The 16,573-nt window shown below is 44.2% G+C and overlaps 1 protein-coding gene across 4 annotated transcripts; it reads right to left on the bottom strand.

The window, feature by feature from the left end:
• Positions 1-258: 258 nt before the first annotated feature.
• LOC148016124 (protein FLX-like 2) lies at positions 259-16,147 on the bottom strand. 4 transcript variants are annotated; one of them, XM_087664663.1, is made up of 5 exons: positions 15,990-16,147; positions 1,209-1,708; positions 994-1,133; positions 825-910; positions 259-705 (listed from the first exon to the last, which is right to left on the bottom strand). In XM_087664663.1, the coding sequence occupies exons 2-5, from the start codon at positions 1,691-1,693 to the stop codon at positions 601-603; spliced, it is 816 nt and encodes a 271-aa protein (XP_087520789.1). In that variant the 5' UTR covers positions 1,694-1,708; positions 15,990-16,147; the 3' UTR covers positions 259-600. The 4 variants fall into 4 exon arrangements, with proteins under 4 accessions (XP_087520789.1, XP_087520791.1, XP_087520792.1 ...); XM_087664665.1 differs by having other exon boundaries at positions 997-1,133; XM_087664666.1 differs by having other exon boundaries at positions 1,003-1,133.
• Between the last annotated feature and the right edge of the window lie 426 nt (positions 16,148-16,573).

Below are 16,573 nucleotides of genomic sequence, written 5' to 3'. Positions count from 1 at the left end.
AAAACTTCTAACAAGACCACTGCCAATGATAGATATACTACACCAAGTGGCAGGGAAAATATTCAAGCCCTAATACTAAAAGCAAATATAAGCAATTCCATGACCTTGAACTAGCACTGCATTCTTCATGTAATGTTAAGAGTCAACTACAAAAGTGCTAGCCTACTGTTATAGTCTATTATCAGAATTCTCAGAGTCGGCACATATCTGCAAAATGATAACAAAAACACAAGATTTATCAGTTTGGTTGGGAAAAGATTTGGAACCAAAAAAAACACTCTTCTTGTTTCTGTTTTTAGAGCCAGGTGCCAGTTCAGGTTCAGAAATACACTGTTCTTTCAGCATATCTGTATACTTACAATCATTAAATTCCCTGCAACATTGAAGCATATATTATAAGTCTTCTCTATTGTGATTATAGGTCTTTCAGTTTTGGCAGATGTTCTCAAAAGGACTGGCCTTAGAGCTTAATGGATGGCCCAGACTGGTCTCAGAGCTTATTCGATGGCCACTCAAGCTGTAATACAAAACAGCATAAAGAGCCATTGTCCTCATCAGTCATGAGGCGATAGAGCCACGTGACCTCATAGAAACAAAAACTCATCTTCGTAAATGGCCTCCAATCCCACGCTGCAAATCATAAGCTCCCCATGCTGCAGCTGAGGCAGAACCGTATGGGATGCTTTTCTCTGCAGCCAGTGAAATCTGAAAAACGAAAAGAGGCACGTTGTAAACCTTTTAACAGGAATTAATAAAATCCACCAACATGTTCAAAGTTGATGAAAAAAGTAGCAATTTCCTTGCAAAGGTTGCAGTCTTCAGACCTGAGACAAGCTATAGCCATCTCCATACAATCCTGCGGATGGATAAGCAGAATCTGCAACTCCATATGCACTGGTGTATGAGCCAACTGTGTTGTCAAAAACAGAGATTATTTCAGTTTAAATGTGGCTTCAGATTATGAACCATATTCTGTAAACCAAATGGTGATACCACGAGTACTTCTTTCAGTATTGGCAAGCTCAAGACGGAGCTTCTCCACCTCTCTTGCCATTGAGACAAGGTTCGTCTCCATAGCCCCTCTTTGCTCCAACAACTCTGCACGGGCTTTTTTCTCATACTCCAAAGCAGCCCTGAATCAAACCATCCAGTGAGCACAAACCTGATACCTTACAGCTAGATATGAGTAAACAGCTTTAACCTCACACCTTGCAAGAGTTGTCTCATGGTGTAAGGTCTCCATCTCTGCTTTCAAGGCAGGAGTTTTTTGTGCTTCTGTGCGTGCTGCTAGCAAGTCCTTTGTAAGCTGTGAAACTTGATTGTTGAGATCTTGCCTAATTGCAATTAGTTTGTGAGCTCCAGCTTTTGCATTTTCAAGCTCAGCCTTGAGAGGCTCTGTTGCACGCATGTCTGCCTCCAATTTAGCTATTTGTTCAGCAAGAGTTCTTACTTGCTGCTCTTTCTCTGTTTGCAGTAAAGCAAATGCTTGCTGAGCTCGCTTTAGCTCCTGTTGTGTGGCTGCAAGCTCTTGTCTGAGAGCCACGTGTGTGGTTGCCAGCCTTGAATTCTCGGTTATAAGGGCCTGAATTTCAGCATGTTGAGTTGCTATTTTCTGCTCCAATAAGCCTGGTGAAGGTATGACTCCTCCAAGGGGAACCCTCCCTCCCAAAACATGTGGATGCAAATGAGCCATTCAGGAGCTGGCAAACTGCAAATAATTCGATGCTGAATAAGGTGTGATAAGAGAAATTGCGTAAATCAACAGCGTGGACAAATTAAATGCAACTTGCACATGCTATAAAAGGAAGCCAAAGCCGTTAAACCATCACTGAAATGCTGGTTGGGGTGTTTTACCACAGCAGAATCCAAAATTCAGCATACCATCAGAACAGCAGGAGAAATTGAAGGTTCGATCTAAAATCCTTCACAACACGCATACACACACAATTAACTTAACTCGCCCTACCTTGAACAGTTGCAGAATTTTGTCACCTGCTGTATGATGTTTGATGTGTTCTTACAAACATGCATACTGAGCACCTTTCTAATGGTTATGCAAGTATTCAAGCACTTCAATTACTTTGGCAGCAGAACTGTAAGTCCACTCTATCGTCCTTGCACCAAGTGTGGCTTCTCAGATCAAAAAATCAGTTTCAATGAGCCACATGGCTTACTTGCTGGTTTGTTCACAACACTTTGTAATTGAAAAACAAGTTTTGCTGTATGTACTTGTATTAAAGATGTGGATTATGGACTAGCTGAATCATGAACTTTTTAATGAAAAAAATTTGTACAGGAAACCATGGCCCATTAAGCAAGGCAAATTAGGCCAAACAAAATATTTGTTAATGATGAGTTCAGGTAAGATACATGCCCGCTCAAACTCTATACAAGGGGAGCAAGGAGGAGAGCCACTTTCATCCCCCATTATCCATGCTTCAGTTATCACGTTTTCTACATCAGTGTCCAGCCTCTCCACAGCAAATTTTGGTACCCATAACTGTCCCTACTGCTGGCACAACTACTTCCAAACAGCCACAACTGCTGCAGTTGCAACGCCTATGACTGCCATACCGCATCTGTTACGACCATGGTAACCGCAAAACGCATTTCACTGGCACTAAAACGTGAAACACCTGAAATGTTTCACTAAAAGCATTGCTGATATTATTTGTTGACATGAAAGAATCCGCATGGTATAAATATGTAAGTTGCAACTCGTTTATACAGAAAACTATATTCAACTATTTCACTTAGCGTTTCGCTTGGGACTTGCCCAAAGGTGAAACATTTTAGGGTGAAACACAATGTTTCAAGGGTGAAATGTTTCACAATTACCATGATTATGACCCTGCTGCAGCCAAAATGCAGCTGGTGCTGTCCTCTCTGACTGCCTGCCATGCAACATTCTACATCATAATTCAATCTGCTACTACCTAAATGCATCTCTTACTGCTCTGGATTGCTACTGCAGCCAAAACACATAATTCCCTTCTTCATCTGCATTCAAAATGCAGATCTACCTCAGCATCCTTGCTCATGTTTCTGATCCATACAACAGTAAATAAAATCCATCTTGCTGTTCATAGAATCTTCAGCTCTTACCTTCAGCAACCCATAACCCAAATCACCTCTTCAAGCATCCCTATGTTGAGAAACCAAATCATTCTGTACAGTTCCCTTCTTCATTCCCATTTTTGGTTTTTGTTTCCGGCTGCAAAAAGGCTTTCTAGGACCTCCCGAGAGAGTCAAAGTGCCACTTGAGAGACTTCAATGGGCGAGACTGGAGACTGCTTGTGCCTATATATTCGGCACCTTCCATTCATTCTTTACCACTTCACACCACACTCAATCACTTCATGAGACCATTTCTTCTCTCTCCTCTCCTTCCGCCATAATCATCTCCTACTACTAGGCACCAGCCTCCATCATCATCAGGACTGTGTTTTGGTGGCAGCCTCCCTCTTCTTCAGCTGGCACCTCTCCTCTATCCCTAGCAACAGCACTCCTACTCTTGGTGCTGGCTTCTGACAGCTGGCATCAGCTTCTCCTCTAGGCAGCATCACCAGCTTGTGTTTGGCTGTCGCACTGGCTTCTCCATCACCTAGCAACTTCATCATCTTGGCGTCAAATTAGCAGCCCCTGAACCCATTTGGTAGTCAATAGACTCCACCCATTTGCATTTGCTACATCTAGGATCTCCTTCATAGCTAGTGACCTTCACCTCCACCAAGTGTCAACATCAGAGACTGTCTACACTTGCAATGTCAGTTTCTGGCTCTTCTACCGCACCTGGTGTCACTCCTAGTAGCTAGCGTCAACTAACTGTACCATATTTGTAACCCTGGCCTTGGTACAATAATCCCTGATGGCTTCGGGCAAACCGCAACAGTACTTTTCAATTTGTTCTGACAGGGGCACTATCCTGTAAGAACTCACGGGCAAAAGTGCTTCCCAAAATTTATTATTGTACTCTTCTAAATCCGCACAATTTGCCACGTCCAATTTATGCCATACAGTCATGACATCTACTTCAAACGTGTTAGTTAAACATGAGGCTGCAAACAACTGTTTAAAATGGACCCAAGTGGCAAGTGCATATCCTTGCATCAACAATATGTTCCACCATTGCAAAGCATTACCTTTCAAAAAAGTTGCAGCCTTTTGCACCTTAGAAGTCTCAATAAAATTCCCTCCAGTGTAAGCTGCATCAAACTGCTGTATAAATGTCAAAGCTTTCAGCTTATCTTGCATACCACTGAAGGTTTCAAACTTTAATGCCTGACACCCTCTTTATAGTCTTTAGGCTTTGCACTTTTTGGCATTCATAGACACGTGGCTGTAAAAAGGGGAATCCCTTAAGCGCATTATCAGCATTCATTTCACTTGTCTTAGCTGCCATATGCCCACTAGGCTGAAAAAAACCAGCCGCTGCATTTTGTACTCCAGGCATTAAATAAGAACTCTGCAAAGTCTGGTAATTATGTAGACCAATATTAGCATAAAGTGGGTTCACTGCCTCAATAGGTATCATTCCTGGTGGCCCTTGTCACGAGGACGTGAAATTTTGAGATGCTCTAATCTTGCTAGTAACATTTGATTAAGTTACTAATCAAATGTGCAAGGTTGTTTAGCACATGTGATGCACATGGCAATTATTTCATGGAAACGGGCCAAGGACCCCGAGGATGCAGTGGATGTTAAAGGCAAAAGTTGTGTTAAGTTATGCCAACTGGGTTTTGGTGGTCAATAGGTGCCAGGTTGAACCCCAGGACAATTGTTTGGCCATTAAATGTCAGCGGTGACACTAGGGACTAGCATTAATTAATTAATTAATGCTAGTCTAAGGGTCAACACAGGTTGGGAACCACTCCAAGTTGCAAATGGCCTAGCCAATTTCATTCCAAATAGGCATGTTTAATTTTGGACAGGGTCAAAAGGGCTTAAATTAATTTTCAGAATTCATTAATTTTGAAAAATTAATTTAATCGCTGAAAATGCATTAGGAAGGCTGCCACTTGGCAAAATTTTCCCATGCAAGTAGGGAAAAGGCTGTTCGAGGGTGGTGGAAGCTAAATGGCAGCCATTTGGAGCTTGGAGGAGGGAGAGGAGGTGATCAAATTTGGCTCTGAGAGGCGACGACGACTGATCGCGCGCCACGATAGGACAGGGGGCAACAAGTTTTCTCTTCCGCCTCAAGAGAGGTGGCAGCAGGAGAGGAGGGCTCACCAGCCGAGCTAATGTTTTACCCCCCTTTTGAAGCTGTTGGTGCCATCAAATTTGTCATCAGAGCTACGAATCAAAAGATACATTTCAGCTGATTTTCTCTCTTTCTATAGCATTCTCTCATCTCCTCCAGTCTATGCTCAAGTATGCCATCAAATTTGTCATCAGAGCTACGAATCAAAAGATACATTTCAGCTGATTTTCTCTCTTTCTATAGCATTCTCTCATCTCCTCCAGTCTATGCTCAAGTATTCTCAGCAATTCTCAGCCATGGGTAGCAGAGTACAGCCAAATTTGGTGGACAGCAGAGAGTTTACTGCTGTAAACCCTAAATTACAGCAGTAATTAGGGTTTAGCAACCACCTTGGGACCTGTGCTATCAGTCAAAGGCATTGTACACACTGAAATCAGCACCAGAAATTCGTGGAATTGTGAGGATTTCAGATGCCAGCCCATCTATTGTGAATTTGGGGCAGCATTTGACCAGCTGGGGTTCCATTAGAGCAAGTCCTGGGTGAAAATCAAGGGGCAATTTGCCCGAATGCTTTGCTGATTATTGGAACAGCAAGGGGCTTTTGAATCAGCCAAGGAGATTGTGAAATCTCGGCTTGTAATTTATCCATCAGCAATTGAAATTAAAGAAATACCGAAAGGGGCGCCAGTTTTGGGGCCAACAGGGTGTCCACTATCCAAGTTTATGAAGGTAAAGTGAGCATTTCAGTTTATGTTCATTTGCTAATTGCTATAATTAAGTGCTTAATCAAGTTAAACCACCCTATCTGAGAAGGAAGGCTGGTTTCAGCCCTCTAGGCAAGTATCCCTGATAACCTGTGGGTAATCCAGCCATTGCTTGAAAAACTGACCCAGCACCAAAGTAACCAAGATAAGTAGCAAACTGAAGAAGAATAGTCTATTGTGCCACTTGTACATAACTACCTTGACCATTCACTCCTTGGTGTGCTTCTTGTTGCACTAGGCCTGTCTCCATATTTGGCGTCTTTTCCACATGTTCACGCACTTCCACATGCTCACGCACTTTAGAGGTTTGCCTTTTTGAGCACTCCATGATATGATGTGATGACTCAGCCTGAGAATCCTCATTATGTGACTTCAAAAATTTTTTCATCCGAGGATTCTTTACAAGTTGTTGAAAAGAGTCAACCATACTGAGGAGTTGTGCCATAAACAAGTCCTCCTGTTCTTGCTCCTCATCCTGTGGTTCAATGTCGGTTCTAGATGGTGCTGACACCTGTGCACCAATACTCTCTCTTTGGTATCTATGAGCAGAAGAAGAACTCTCTTCTTCATGAGGGAGTTCTCCTTTGCCTTTATCCATGTCTGCCATCTCTCTAGTCCTGTAATCTCTGTAAAACTTGTGTATATGGCCTTTTCACCCAAAACTGTCCGAGCTTAAATTCTTACAGAAAATAATTCAAATCCCGAGGATAGAACCATGAAACCGTTTATGACTCACATAAAGCGATAGCTCCTTCATTTAATACCTAGTCTTTTCACACACACACATACACGTACAAACAGAGACCTCACGCCCTCGCTCAACACCAAATTGGCCCCGAAGACTCGCGCCCCTCTCAGTATTTCTTTATCAATTAAAAGATGGAAAGCTATAAAAATGAAATGTTCCAAAATACATAACCTGTGAACAGTTGGTTTTCATCTCTTCTAAGTAAATCCCAGCCGGATAAGTACAATACAACATGACCAGATCAACATCCCTTTTAGGAAAGCATTTTCTGTAACCAAAACTCAATGATTCATGTGCAGAATTGCAATCTACAGATCCCTGAATTCACTGTTTTTATTGTCCAGCATGTCAAGAACAACATCCCTTTTAGGAAAGCATTTTTTGTGACCACAACTCAATGATTCATGTGCAGAATTGCAGTCTGCAAATCCCTGAATTCACTGTTCTTACTGTCCAGCATGTCCAGAACAACATCCCTTTTAGGAAAGCATTTTTTGTGACCAAAACTGCACTAAATCAGAGCTGAAAAAAACCTTGTTCATGTGTGGCATACATATAATAATTTTCCCATTTAAACCTTCCGGTCTAAAATTCTCCATGATCGATGCAAAATTTGACATTGGCACAGGCCAGAGAATTAATCCTCGTGCAAAAACAAAGCTAATGACGTGAACAAATTCTGGGGGTCCAAAAATAGTATCTCCCTAAATTTTAGGAATGGTGACCCCTCCATTCCTTAAGTTGTTCTAAGCAACTTTTATCATTGCAACCACATCAAAAAGTATAATGTGGCTCAGTTACGGTGACTTTTATTCCGTGAGCATTCACATATGTGCATCTTCTGTCTGGGCCAAGCTCATTGTGGAAGCAATTATGAGTGCTTGTCACATTTTGAATACATGCTCTACTAAAGCATTGAAAAATATTGCACCTTTTGAGGCTTGAAACAGCCATAAACCTTCAATTGGTCAATTTCGTACTTTTGGGTGCCTCGTCTATGCTCATATTCCCAAAGTATAAAGAAAACAGTTGGACAATAAGGCTATCAAGTGGATATTTGAGGGGTACAATAGTAAAAGTAAAGGGTAAAATTGTATGATTCTATTTCCAAGAAAGTTTTTGTCAGTAGAAATGTGATTTTTTATGAAAAATCAAAATTATCTTTTGCTGGTTATGACACATATCAGGCTGCAAAAGATGTGTTTGAAGGTTTTTTGCCTATTTCTTTTGATGATACAACTAGGGCTTCATTAAATGAACAAAATGTTCAACCAACTGCTCCATTAAATAATGCAAAAATTCAGCCTATGGCTGATCTAAATATTCAGTAAGATGTTGAACATGAGGTTCATCAAGAGCATGTACATAATCAAGAGGCTAAACATATACCTAGATGATACTTGCAAACTCTCCAAGACAGTCATTTGGATGCTCCTTTTGCTGGTCGTACTCAAAGACAAACACATCTACATGATCATGCTAATACTATGGAATTTGTTATGGCAACAAACACACTTATTAATGATAAGCCTGATTCTTTTGAGGATCCACAATAGTGTGTGCATAGGATCACAGCAATGCAAGCTGAATATATTTCTATCACGAAGAATCAAACATGGGATTAAGTTACATTGCTTGTTGGAAAAAAAGTCATGAAAAGCATATGGTGTTAGCGATCAGAGCACCTAGTTGGGCAGCCAGTCGGACTGTACAGTCTGACTGCCACGTGGCAGTCCGACCTGTTTCTGACAGTCGGCTGCATTTAATGCAGCCGACCTGCATATTTTGGCGCCCAGTTTTTTTGGCTATTTATAGCCGACTTTTCAGCAGTCTTCAGTCACTTCTGTACGCAGGTTCCAGGCTGGAGATACGTGCAGATTCCGTCTCTGTTCACAGATTTCAAACAAGAGATCGTGCAGACTGCAGCGGGCTTCGAGGTGAACAGCAGGTTGCATCGTCGAGGTGGAGACACGCAGTCCAGCGCACTGCGCCCGTGTATATATCTACATATCTTTGTATACAGCACACTTATACAGCAGATCTTCATCTTCCACTGTCTCTTTCTCTCTCCTCTCTCTGCATTCTCTCTTTCAGTCTTACGCTTCCGCACCGCTGCACTCTGACATGGTATCAGAGCAGTGTAGAAGGGCTAGCTGAGTGAAGAACCAACCTGAAGAGGAGTTTCCATCGCAACACAAGGCTGCGTTTCCAGCGTTTGAGGGCGAGCGGGAGGGCTGCGCCTCGGAACAAGGCTGAAGCGAGCGTGGGCGCGCAGGAAAGGAGTCCAATTGGTGGATTTGCTGCTGTTTGCTGCTGTTTGAAGAGGAGGAAGGCTGAGTTTTCAGTCTTCAAGTGCAAGTTTTGCTTTTCATCGCCTCCGGCGGGTGAAGAAGGTTTGGGACGCGGAAGAAAGAGCCCTAGCAGGCTGCGTTTTCACAATCAGAGGGGGCTGCTTTTGCGCTTGTGAAGGCATTACAGGTGAAGATGTCTACAGAGATTGACTTGGAGTTCCAGACGATCATGGACCGGAAGGTGCCTGTCTTACCGGCTCTTCCCGCAGATCAAAAGCTCGATGGCGACAATTACCGCATCTGGCGCGTGATGATGTTGGCCATCCTTGAGTCCTACGATTTGGCGGAGCATGTACAGGAGGAGATCGACCGGCCCTCGGTGAGAGATGAGTCCAAACTCTCTTCCGATGCTCGTGCGGAGTTGGCCAAGGCACAGTCTCACTGGGACAAACTGAATGCCCGGATTCGTTCTTTTCTTTTTCTGTCTTGTACTACAGCCGTGATAGCCCACATCGAGCACTTGATGGTGGCTCGGGAGATATGGCTGGAGCTTGATCAGATGTATAACCAGATGACCCTTATGAAGCGGGTTTCTTTGGAGGTGCAGATGCGGACCTTGTCCGTGAACAAGTCTTCTTCGTTGCGGGAGCACATCAGCAAGCTTAGACAGCTTCAGATGTAGGTTCAGAATGCGGGGAAGCTGATTTCCTCCGAAGACATGGCGATCACACTTTTGTCCCAGTTGCCGCCACGATTCGGTGCTTTCTATTCTGCCCTTATTGCTTCGGGGCGTGAGTCTACTCTTCGGTGGGAAGAGCTGGTTCCTATGGTCTTGGACCAAGAGGAACAACTGAAGGGACAGCATGCTTCCAAGTCGGAAGCCTTGACAGGTCAAGCCTCTCAGAAGAAGGGGAAGGACCAAAAGAAGAAGAAGGAGGACAACAAGTCAAAGAAGGACAAGGACAAAGAATCCACATGCCATATTTGTGGAAAGACTGGCCATTGGAAGAAGGATTGCCCTGACAAAGACAAGAAGGACACGAAGGATTTTGGAGCGGTGGCTGCACCCTCATCAGCTGCGTTTCTTCATCTAGCTATCATTGAGGACTCTACACGGAATGCTTCTGATGCTGCGATGACAGCTCCCCAGGCTCGAGAGTGGATCGTTGATAGTGGTGTCTCCCGGCACATGACTCCTTCATCAGTTGGTGTTGCCCAGTTGCGACCTTCGCGTGGGCAGATTCTCATTGGAGATAGCTCTTCGGTGTCTATTGCCGAAGGGATGAGATGCAGCTTATTCCAGATGGACATGGTGGTACCCATACCTCAGAGGTTTTGCATGTGCTAGGTTTGGGGTATCATCTACTTTCGGTTCATAAGATTTGTTCCCTTGGACTTTTGGTGGAGTTTGACAGTGATTCGGTGCAAGTCCTTGATCGTGGATCGAGGAAGGTTCTCTCATCAGGATATGAGGAGAATGCCATCTACAAACTGACGTCTTCTACCGCCCTCCCTACTCTTCTTCTTACCTCTCAGACACAGTCAGAGCTATGGCATGCTCGGTTTGGTCACCTCAACTATGATTATCTTCGAAGGGTGTCACGTGGACATCTTGTTCGAGGGTTGTCGGACATAGTGGTGAGCCAACAGCCATGCGTCTCCTGCATTCGTGGGAAACAGCATAAGGATGCGATTCCCAACAAAGCTTCGCGGCGGTCTACTTCACCGATGGAGCTTGTATCTACGGATCTTTGTGGCCCTATGAGGAACGAGTCCTTGAGAGGAAGCTCGTACTTCATGTTGATCGTAGATGACTACAGCAGGATGACTTGGGCCTATTTCTTGGCGTTGAAGTCAGAGGCTTTCTCCCACTTTAAGGATTGGCTTCTCTTTGAGGAGAACCGATCCGGCCGGCGATTGAAGACCTTGCGATCCGACAAGGGTAGTGAATTTGTTTCTAATGAGTTTACTCATTTTTGTGCAGATAAAGGCATTCACCAAGAGTTTGCTAACACCAACACTCCTCAAGAAAATGGCATTCTTGAACGGAAGAACCGAAGTGTGATCGAGATGGTGCGCACCATGATGGAGCACCGACAGACACCTCAGTTTCTGTGGGCCGAGGCTGTGGCTACTGCAGTCCACATCCTTAACCGATCCCCCACTTCGGCCGTTGAGGGGATGACACATTTTGAGGCTTACTTTGGGTCTAAGCCCGATGTTTCTTATTTTAGGGTTTTTGGGTGTGATGCCTATGTTCACATTCCCAAGACTCATCATGATAAATTTGAAGCAGCTTCCCGAAGACAGGTGTTTGTTGGCTACAGCTCTCAGTCCCAAGGCTATCGTTTGTATGATCCCGTCAAGCGGGATGTATACACCAGTCGAGATGTGTGGTTCGTGGAGGTTCCGGCCATAGCAGCGGGTGAGGAGCATCCCGTTCTTGGAGATCCAGGGGAGAGTTGGGCTCCCGAGACAGTTCCTTTGGAGTCCGCGCCTTTTAATTCCAATTCTGTTTCCGATACAGAGTCTACTATTCCACCGGTCACCCCCGAGGAGTTACCACCGATGGATATCCCAGGGTCTTCAGTTGATGGAGAGAGACGAGGAGAGGTCCGGCCTCCTCCTCGTTGGGCCCGTGACACACTCCGAGATTCAGGGATCAAGGGGGTTCCTGAGGAGTGGGAACCGCAGGATGATCCGCGGCGGTCACGGAGGCACCAGGCACATTCTACGGAGCTTGCTTGCTCTAACTATTGTTTGATGACCCGTGTTATGCAGGATCGAGAGCCCACCTCCGTGAAGGAAGCTTTACAGTCCGCACCATGGAAGAAAGCTATGGAAGCCGAGTTGGAGGCTATTAAGAGGAATGGCAATTGGTCACTCGTGCCTCGCCCCCCGAATAAGAAGGTGATTGGCGTCAAATGGGTCTTCAAGACCAAGTACCTTAGCGATGGTTCTTTGGACAAGCACAAGGCTCGCCTTGTTGCTAAAGGTTTTGCACAGCGCCCAGGGATTGATTGTCATGATACTTTTGCCCCCACTGCTCGTATGGTGACTATCCGAGCTGTTCTTGCCTTGGCTGGCCATAGACGATGGCCTATCTACCAGTTGGATGTGAAGTCGGCCTTCCTCAATGGTGATTTGAAGGAGGAGATCTATGTAGAGCAGCCTCCTGGCTTTGGATCTTTAGATGGGAAAGTCTACAGGTTGAAGAAGGCCTTGTATGGCCTCAAGCAGGCTCTGCGTGCATGGAACGAGAAGATTGATTCGTTCCTTCAGTCACAGTTGGGATATCGGCGTTCCAAGGCCGATCCACAGCTTTATGTCCACACTTCCGAGGTTGGTTATGTGCTTTTTGTGTTGTATGTTGATGATTTGATTGTCACAGGTGATCATGCACAGAAGGTCAAAGAGACGAAGGCAGCTTTACATCAGACGTTCGAGATGATGGATTTGGGTCTACTCCATTTCTTCTTGGGCCATGAGATTTATCAGTCTCAGAGGGGGATTTTCATCTCTCAGCAGAGACATGTACAGAAGCTCTTGGTTTCTTTTGCGATGGAGGATTGTCGGACCATTTCTACTCCTATGGATCCAAACTGGAAGGCCACTTCACATTCAACTTCTCCCATGGCGGATGCTTCCCGCTATCGTCAGTTGATTGGATCATTGATTTGGCTCCTCAACACTCGTGTTGATCTTTGTTTTGCTATTGGGCTCTTGGCAGGGTTCATGAGTGAACCTCAGACGGTGCATTGGCAGGCTGCCCAGAGGATACTTCGGTATTTGAGGGGGACATCTGATTTAGGGATTCATTATCCAGCAGGCACAGGTCGTTCAGATCTTGTAGTTGCAGGTTGGAGCGACTCGGATTGGACTGGTGATGTGGACCACATGAGGTCTACTACAGGTTACTGTTTTACCTTGGGTGCTGATGTTATCTCATGGAGTCGCAAGAAGCAGCCCACGGTAGCCCTTTCGACTACTGAGGCGAAGTATCGGGCCATTTCTTCCACCACATGTGAGGCTGTGTGGCTTCGGAGATTATTGGAGGAGCTTGGCTGCCCCCAGACTCGTCCTACTTTGCTGCAATGCGACAATGAGAGTTGCATTGCCTTAGCAAGGAATCCTGTTTTCCATGCCCGGACGAAGCACATAGAAATCCAGTACCACTTCATCAGAGAGAAGCTTCTGGATGAGACCATCGCTATGGAGTACTGCAAGACGGAGGACAATCTTGCAGATTTGTTTACGAAGGCACTTCCCCAGGCTCTACTTCGGAGACATGCCAGATCCCTCAAGCTTCTGCCCCACCCAGGCTCTGAGAGGGGGTGTTAGCGATTAGAGCACCTAGTTGCGCAGCCAGTCGGACTGCAGTCGGACTGTACAATTGGACTGCCACGTGGCAATCCGACCTGTTTCTGGCAGTCGGCTGCATTTAATGCAGCCGACCTGCATATTTTGGCGCCCAGTTTTTTTGGCTATTTATAGCCGACTTTTCAACAGTCTTCAGTCACTTTTGTACGCAGGTTCCAAGCTGGAGATACATGCAGATTCCATCTCTGTTCGCAGATTTCAGACAGGAGATCGTGCAGACTGCAGGCGGGCTTCGAGACGAACAGTAGGTTGCATCGTCGAGGTGGAGACACGCAGTCCAGCGCACTGCGCCCGTGTATATATCTGCATATCTTTGTATACAGCACACTTATACAGCAGATTTTCATCTTCCACTGTCTCTTTCTCTCTCCTCTCTCTGCGTTCTCTCTCTTTTGGTCTTACGCTTTCGCATCGCTGCACTCTGACATATGGATCCATTGATAAGTAAAAGGCCACGCTTGTGGCAAAAGGCTATACGCAAAAGGAAGGCATTGATTATGAGAAGACATTTGCTCCTACATCCCGTATGACCACTATTAAGTGTATGGTAAGATTGGTTGTCCATTATGGTTGGATTGTGCACCAGCTTGATATATAAACTGCATTTTTACATAGGGAACTTCAAGAAGAAGTGTATGTTCAGTAGCCCATTGGGTTTTGCAGTTAAAGGATCCGTATACTTGGTATGCAAGCTGAAAAAGGCTTTGTATGGTTTGAAACAAGTTCCACGAGCTTGGTATGACAAAATTGATGCCTTCTTACTCAACCAAGGGTTCATTAACACCCCATCAGAGTCTACTCGTTACATATGCAAAGAGGGGGGATTTTTCCTAGTTATTTGTCTTTATGTAGATGATCTTCTGCTCACAAGGCCACATGCTGATCAAATTTCACCATTTAAGAAAAGTTTGCGACAAACTTTTGATGTCAGATTTTGGACCTTTATATTACTATTTGGGCATTCAATATATTCATGATACTAGAGGCATTGGTTTGTCACAATCTGGATATATTGGTAAACTCCTTGAGAGAATTGGTTTCTAGGATTACAAGTCAGTAAGCACACCGATGAAAACTAGACTAATGTTGTCTTTGCATGATGACAATGATACACTCACACAAGAGTGTCGGTGATCTACTCGTAGGACATTGGGGCACTTTTTACTCTCCATAAGAGAGGTTTTTTTCCCCCCGTCACATTATTCTTCATTTGTGTATTTATGTTGAACAGTTTGATCACTACCGCACATTACACACATTTGTGTGTGAACACACTTTAAGCCACTTACACAAACCTAAAGTCTAAGGGTTGTACTTTGTACTTTGTACTTCACTCTTCAATCAACCAAGTGCCGAGCATGACCGCACACACTCTCTCTACTGTCTACACACTCTCCCAAGCTAAGCTACTATCCATCTCCACCAACATTCTGCCTTGATTTACAGCAATGTTCTACTTAGCGAAGGTGATGTCATTTGCATTTACATCTACTAACCAATCTACATCTTGTCGCTCATACACTCCAACAATCACCCTTGCTCTAGAAGGTCTCTAATATCAGCTCTACCCATCATCCAAGATTGCTACCTAGCTCATTCAGACGTGTTGCAATGCATTTTGAATCTATTAGGGTCATCCTCTTCATCACCGAAGCTACTAAGCATTGTATTTAACTCCTTTCACTATTGTCCTCGTTACCTGATACCTTCTTTAGCTAATTCATAGGTATCGCGATGCATTTCAAAATAACTAGAATCATCTTCTTTATCATAGAAGCTAAAGAGCACTCTATTTCACTCCCTTCATTGTTGTCCTCATTCTCGGATGTCTTCTTTAACACCCTCCCCTCCCCCCAAAAAAGGATTGTGTTTACTCCCTCCACAATGCACACTTCTTCCAAAGGTGCTACCACCTTGATCAGTCAACAGAGTGCAATCATCTTGATTTAAGTTTCTAAGTCCATTCACTACTAATGTTTGACTAACATTGTGTCGTCTCCACTACACACTCTACCATTTCTTCACAACTATATTATGCTATATTGTGCTTTTGAGCCCTACACTAACTTAATGGGGAAATTAATAACAACTTGGGTTGTTTTAGGATTGTCAAATGGCCTACCATATTTTTCTCACCTTGCCACGTGGATTTGCAATAGACAACGACATCACTAGATAGTTATGTTTCCCCGGTATTATTTGTGGTATATGAAGATCCTGCTCTTCGAGAAGAGCCCCTGTAGTACCCATTCGCTTCTTTCGACAAAGTTGCACCATAACTAAGTCCTTTCTAGATACAACATAACTCATGCTCGAGGAATAATTTCTCAAAGAGACATATGCCGTTGGAAACAGTGTCCTAGTTGATGACCAACGAACTCATTCTTAAGCGGAACAGCTTGGAATTAGAGCAAGAAGACAAACGAACAACTGAGCTTCACAAATTATGAGAAAGAGTGGCGTCATACCTGTTTGCCTGGGTTAAGCTTACTTACCCTAACGTACGGCCATACTTGTTCTTCCCGGATCGGTTCTATGTTACACAACACACACACGCTCTCTCTCTCTCTCTCTCTCTCTCTCTCTCTCTCTCTCTCTGTGTGTACCTTCGCAGAGAACACAGCCGACGATGGGCTTGCTTGCACCTTGGCAACGAAGCGAACGTAGTTGAGAATGCAGTTTAGAAAGCCAATTCTCTCTCAATTGTTTCGCTACTAGGCACTAGTTAACCAAACGAAGCGAACGTAGTTTAGAGTACCAATTAGCTGAAATGTTTCACTAGGCACTATTAACCTAACGCTATCACTTCCATTAGACCCTAACTACATGGACATTCCAATAATATCTCAAGTGATGCCAACGTTTTTTGGATTAGCCTTAGGGAATGCAAAATCGTATTGACAAAGCACAAGTAGGCTCAATCCGTCACATATGGCCTAGGAGGTTGTGTATAATGATAAGGCCATGTATATTTCAAATTGACTTTGAAACAAATATATAAAGTGTAAGTCACAAGGCATGCATGCAATGAGACACAAAGTAGTAGGAAAGACAGTTCAATGTTTGGAGGTGAAAGACAATGCAAACTCATGATCGTGGTTAATGACTAAGTTAAGACTCACAAATAACACTTGCATGCATAAGTCTATGTGTTGGGCGGCAAGAGCTAGGTTCCTAAGGCACCGTAATG

Source organism: Lygodium microphyllum, chromosome 23 (genome assembly GCF_053477565.2).
Source record: "Lygodium microphyllum isolate KBCC chromosome 23, Lygodium_microphyllum_v1.1.10, whole genome shotgun sequence".
Taxonomy (NCBI): domain Eukaryota; kingdom Viridiplantae; phylum Streptophyta; class Polypodiopsida; order Schizaeales; family Lygodiaceae; genus Lygodium; species Lygodium microphyllum.
Note: the sequence above shows the minus strand (reverse complement) of the source record. Positions and strands in the feature narration are given on the sequence as shown.